The sequence below is a fragment of the Macadamia integrifolia genome, chromosome 9 (genome assembly GCF_013358625.1).
Source record: "Macadamia integrifolia cultivar HAES 741 chromosome 9, SCU_Mint_v3, whole genome shotgun sequence".
In the NCBI taxonomy this organism is placed as follows: domain Eukaryota; kingdom Viridiplantae; phylum Streptophyta; class Magnoliopsida; order Proteales; family Proteaceae; genus Macadamia; species Macadamia integrifolia.
In genome coordinates, this window is record NC_056565.1 from 32,730,603 (window position 1) to 32,736,887 (window position 6,285).

Here is a 6,285-nt window from a genome sequence, read left to right on the forward strand (position 1 = left end):
AGGTAAAGATTCCCCTGGATGGTGTGAGATGAGGTGGGGTGGCTACCTTCAGGAGAGGAGCTTATTCCTAAATTTTCCTTCTCTCATGTAGTCATTAAGGTTGTGTTTGGTAGCAAAGAGAAGAAAAGAAAAGAAAAAAGAATCTAGAAAAAACAAGAAAAGAAAGAAAAAATAGAAAAGAAATGATGTGGAAAAAAAATAGAAAAAATATGCATGTTCGGCTACCATTAGAAGAGAAGTAAAGTAAAGTTTCTGTATTGTCTTGTGTTTTTGGCAGCAAAATAAAACCTTCACCATTTCTAAGATGAATTTTGAAATAAAAAAATAAATAAATAAAATCTTCTCTTGATTGAAGACATACCAAGCACAAAGAGAATTTCTTAAACCAAGAAAAAAGTATAATTTTTTTTTTTTTCTTCTTTTCTTCTTTTGGCTACCAAAACACTGCGTAAAGAGTGTTTAACGCTAAGGATATTTTCGAAAAAAAAGGGCATTTGTTGTCTTGAAAATCATGTGTGAAGAATAGTTAAACACTCTGTGCACTCGAGGAATTGATTCAGAGTCGTTAATGTCAGCTTTGTCCTTTTTATTTAATTTAAAAAAAAAAAAAAAAGGGCTAAGGCCTTCTGTACAAGAAGTTCATTGCTCCAAGGATTGAATTGTAGCTACATCTTATATCAAATTTATAGGGTCTTCCTTGCCAGGATATCAACAATACCATTGCTAGTCATGAAAAGATAAGAAAACACAACCGACTGAAAAATAACTGCTACACAAAAGATGTCTTGAATAATCGGGGCAATGATGAAGCGAGTTGCGGCTTTCCTACAATTGGTAATAGAGGAAATAACCTCAATATTATCTGATATCTGTCTGGATTTTAGTCATGCATACAGTGAAGCCACAAGATGTTCATATTTAGTGTTGGAACGCAAACAACATGACAACATACAAATGAGATGAACCCCCACTAATAAATCGGGATCAGGGTTTCCGATCTCTGCAAACTTTGAGGCATACAATCTTGTCAACAACCACAAAGCTAAAGTTTTGATCGTTATGGGCAAGCTTCCCCACGTAGTCGTCGTACCAGCTCCGGCACAGAGCCATGTCATGTCCTTAATGAGGCTTTCCCACAAGTTGGCAGATCATGGAATCAAGGTCACATTTGTGAATACTGATTTCATGCACTCAAAACTAATGGCTCCAATGTCTAACAAGGATAGTCAGATCCATCTTGTCTCAGTTCCAGATGGATTGGAACCAGGTGATGACAGAAGAGATGTTCAGAAGCTAAACGAATCCATCTTGAGGGTCATGCCTTATCATTTAGAAAACCTGATCAGGAAAATTAAGGAATCAAATGAGGATGAGGAGCTCACTTGTATCATCACCGATGTCACATTCTGGTGGCCACTACAGATAGCAGAGAAGATGGGAATCAGGGGAGCCGCATTTTGGCCAGCCGCAGCAGGAACTCTTGCTTTATCCCTTCACATTCCTAAGCTTATAGAAGCTGGTATCATCGATAATAATGGTGAGACTTTCAAAAGCTATAACTTGAGATGATCCTTCAATTTTGATGCTCACATTACTGCACTTCTTTTTATTTTTTATTTTTTGGTAGGATCAATGGCGAACAATGAGATGATCCAATTGTCTCCAACCATACCTGGCATTAGCACCTCTGAGTTGATATGGAACTGCACAGCTGATAAGAACATGCAAAACGCTATCTTTGAAGCAGCACTAAATGCTAATAAGGCCATCAAAGTCTGCAACTGGCTTCTCTGTAACTCTGCTCTTGAGTTGGAGCCTTGGGCCTGTGAATTGATACCAAACATCCAACCCATTGCTCCATTGATCTCAAGTAACTGGCAGAGGCAACCAGCTTCCCATTTTTTGCATGCAGATTCATCTTGCTTAAACTGGCTTGATCAACAACCTCTTCGCTCTGTCATTTATGTTGCCTTTGGAAGCATCTCATTCTTGAACCAGTGCCAATTCAATGAACTGGCTCTTGGACTTGAATATGTTGCTCGCCCGTTCATATTGGTTGTTAGACCTGATTTCACTGATGAACTTGTTACCAAGTACCCAGATGGATTTATAGACAGAATAGCCAAATATGGAAAGATAGTCAGCTGGGCACCTCAACAAGAGGTGCTGGCTCACCCTTCTATTGCCTGTTTCTTTACCCACTGTGGCTGGAACTCAACCTTGGATGCCATAACCATGGGTGTTCCCTTTCTTTGTTGGCCTAACAAATTTGACCAGTTCCTACAAAAGAATTACATTTGTGATGTCTGGAAAGTTGGTTTAGAAATAAATCCTGATCACAATGGGATTGTTTCAAGGGATGAAATTAAAACAAAGCTTGATCGATTGCTTCTCGACAAAGATATAATAGCAAATTCCTCACAGCTCATGGAAGTGGCTAAGAAGACCATCAATGAAGGAGGAACTTCTTTCAATAACATTGCGCAGTTTGTTCAACAATTGAAGCAATGATGATGTTCTCTACTCTTGCTGCTACATCTTAATCTACTATTAAAACATTGCATATTCATAACTGCTTTCTGTTGGCAAGTTTCTATTGCAGAGACTGCTGGGAATGGGAGCCCGAAATGTTCAATTAAGTTTCATGGCAATATGTAGAAGGGAGGTTTTCTAGTGCTCAATAACGGATGATAAGCTTCAGAATCTTGGACCACAGGAAAGAAAATTACTTAAATTTCTCTTGATTCATAACAGCGAAGGGCAAACAGAGCTGAAGGAGAAAGATGCTAATTGGTCTATATTTCTTTAAAAACTTTGAGTACTCTATTAACTATGAAGTTGATTAGTTGTGTTATATGTCTTCGATAAAAATAATTTCTTGAAATCTTCAATACTTCCAAGTACAATTTACTAGAATAAGAACTATCAAAGGGAAAATAGTGTTCCATAAAGATAATTCGGGTTCGATATATATTTTTACCCTATGTTTGGATCATAGGATCTTTAAAACGCATCAGTAGAGTGGGGTTTGTGAGGGAGACTACAGAAACAATTCTGGGCCTCTGCAGCAGCTTGTGTGCATGGACATCTTACAAGCGGCTCTGCTGTAACTTTTGCTTTCCATGTTGTAAATTCACTCTCTTAAGATATGCATTTTTTTATGCCTTAATCCATTTTAAATTCTCTTTTTGTTCCCTGACCACTCCCACCTCTCCAGTCTTCTCCATGGGAAAACAGCCCAAGATCTACATTTAACAAACATTTTTCCATGGCATTAAAGATCCAGATATCTTTATGAACATAGAAAGAACAAGAGAAGGTAGAAATCACAGAGACCCAAGTTTTGAGATAGAATTGGCTGTTAAGATCCAGACTCAATTGGGAGAGTACGGTGATAAAGGGAAAATTAACAGAAACAAAAGAAAATTACTACTTAATATTAGAAGTGCAATCTCTGTGTTACTTAAATTTTCAAATGTGTAGGGAACACAAAAGATTGGGTCATGGAAACAACAGCCCTCTTTATATTCATTGACTAGAGTAAATTATGACAATCAAGATTCCTAGGAGTGGGCTTTTTGGCATTTTGTTAACACAAACACCAAGAAACACGAAAAACAAACAGAATTAAGCCAAGATGACACAACAATTTAACGTAATTCACACACCAAGATGATGTGCTAGAACCACAGGCGAAGCTGAGGACGATTCACTATTTGATGGAAGAAAAAATAAATACAATGAAGATCTCTCAATAACACCAAAAGTCTCAGCAATAACTTCCCTAGAAAACCTAACACAAAAATATCCAAATCACTATTTTCTCTCTTGCTTGCACAACTAAACAATAAAACAAACAAATACTCCTCCAAGTTGGACTGAACCATCAAGTCACGTTGTATAGTACCACGAGGGCTCACCCCCACCCCCACCACCCCCCCCAAAAAAAAAAAAACACCCCATACGAGTATCGGTCCAAACTCTCCGCTACCATCACAAACCTCACAAAATTTCTGTTTCAGGGTTGCCACCAATAAGTTTTGAGCGGGTAATCTTTGAAATGGGTACAAGAATTCAATACACATACAGCACATTTAGCTGAGTTGGGCTCTAGTTGGTGGCCACAGGAGATTGCCTAGAAGATGGAAATCAACAGTGCTGCAATTTGGAAATCAGCTACTGGAACTCTAGCCTTATCACTTCACATCCTAAGCTTAAATAGACCCTTCTGCTATCAGAAGGAAAAAAGACATGTCTGGTTATATTTTATTCTATTTTAAAATTTGTATACCTTGTAGATCAATTCACTTCGTATGACCTTTGTATTATCCAATAACATTTCCACATGAAAAGAATCAGTCATATTGGGCTGATGTGATACAAATTCAGTCATGTTCGTTTGCAAGTTCCCACCTCATATTTGTGTTCCTAAAATTTTGGACATACAAAGCTCATGCAAAATTCCATGGAATTTATTCAAAGCTTCAATAAATGGTATTGCATAAATATTATGATGCCAGTAGAAATTTTGACTACTAGCTAAACCATTTTATTGATTAGTTAGTGATCCCTGCTAAGTGAGTCCTTCCATGATGAACTATTAATCTGTCCTACATTTTGTCTCTGTGGACCGAGGAGAAGGGGAGGGGAGCGGTTATGCACTCCTCAAATAGGAATCCTTTTTCTGAAGTTTGGTGGGTCGTCTAACATCCTTTCGATGACCTATCTTGTGTTGAAGGGCTGGCTTATAAAAGGTGATCGATTGCGTCTTCAAAAAATGAGATAACCCAGTACTCTGCAATATCTATGCCTGCCATTAGTGCCTTCAAATTCATATGGGTATGCACAACTGACCAGACAAGGCAAAAGGCTGTCTCCAGAGAAGCACATCGAGCTAATCAGGCCATCAAGATTTCCAATTGGCTTCTTTGCAACGCTTCTTTGAGTTGGAGCTTTGGACCAGTGACTTAATACCATACATGTTACCAATAGGTCTGTGCTTGCAAGTAATCAGCTTGGGCAATGTATCGGTCACTATTTGCTCGAGGACTCAACTTGCTTAGACTGGCTCAGTTATTTACATTGCCTTGCCTTGGGTGCACCATATTCTTCAACTAGCATCAATTCTATGAAGTCACCTACTACCAAATACCCAGATGGATTGTAGGCAAACTGGCAGAGTAGCAAATCGTGGAAAGGTGGTCACTTTTTGAGCACCTCAACGGCTGGTGTTGGCTTACCCTACCATTGCCTGTTTCATCAGCCATTGTGGATGGAACTCAAGATTGGATGTCACACGCATGCGTGTTCCCATTCTCTCAGTTGGACTAACCAAGTTGACCAGTTCCTGCACAAGAACTACATTTATGAAGTCTACAAGGTTGGTTCAGCCTTGAACCCTGATGAAAATGGGATTATATCAAGGGAAGAAATTGAAACAAAGCTAGACAAAAGGCTATATGATATAAATATATTAAAGCAAGGTATAGAGCTCAAAAGACTCTCACAAGAGGTGGAACTTCATTCAATAACTTGGAAGACTGTTGAGAAAAATGAAGCAATGAGTTCCTACATGTTAATGTATTTCTTACCGGTACCTATTGCCAACTCTGTCGGGATTGTGAACCTATATAGTGTGTATATTAGAGTGTAATTCCATGCCATCTTCAAAATTTTATGAATAAAGTAAGGAGAAAAACCACCATGTTGGATGGAAGTCACAATTGAAGAAGAATGATCATTGAGTTTGGTCTTTGGGTGATGCAGAATTGAGGCTGAACCGGGTTGACCCTTCGGGCAATCTCAACCGAGACGAACCGGATCTGATTTGATTTTTTTGGGATCAATAGAATATTTTAGGACATACTTTATTTAGGAAATATTGAGTTATTCAATTTGGGAAGAGATGTAATCTTTTATTTTGGGTAGTTGTTAGTCAATTAGGGAGTTGTCAGTTTGAGTTTTATTCTGTTTTTAATTTCATTAGTTAGAACTTGGGAAGTAACCTGCAACAGATAGAGGAGGATTTATTCAATCACATAGTTTGGGCACCTAGAATATGACGCCCTTGTGGCAATCTATTTGATTGTTTGCTATCGAGGCCCAATGAATTGGGATTTCCCAATTGGGCCAGGTCATTTTGGGGCAAGCGGATCATTTATCATAAAGAGGATGACCAATATGTGGAGTAACTCTTGATATAGCAGTAAAAGCAATACGTAGAGTAACCCCCGATATAGCAATAAAAGCAAGATGTGTAGGCGGATCAACTCATCAAGTTCCCAT

The 6,285-nt window shown here is 38.4% G+C and overlaps 2 protein-coding genes across 12 annotated transcripts in view; one reads left to right on the top strand and one right to left on the bottom strand.

Moving 5' to 3' along the window:
- Window positions 1-730: 730 nt before the first annotated feature.
- Window positions 731-6,285, bottom strand: part of LOC122089080 (protein FLX-like 1) — a 40,406-nt gene continuing 34,851 nt past the window's right edge. For 4 of the 11 annotated variants that reach the window (XR_006143205.1, XR_006143207.1, XR_006143206.1 and 1 more), the window contains one exon: window positions 731-2,280. The gene's annotated coding sequence lies outside the window, so the exon portion shown is untranslated. Of the gene's footprint in view, window positions 2,281-4,456; window positions 5,348-6,285 lie in introns of those variants that run through there. The other 7 variants (XR_006143212.1, XR_006143213.1, XR_006143215.1 and 4 more) reach the window with 4 other exon arrangements.
- LOC122089720 (UDP-glycosyltransferase 83A1) lies at window positions 1,060-2,511 on the top strand. Its single transcript, XM_042659417.1, has 2 exons — window positions 1,060-1,537; window positions 1,628-2,511. The coding sequence occupies exons 1-2, from the start codon at window positions 1,060-1,062 to the stop codon at window positions 2,509-2,511; spliced, it is 1,362 nt and encodes a 453-aa protein (XP_042515351.1).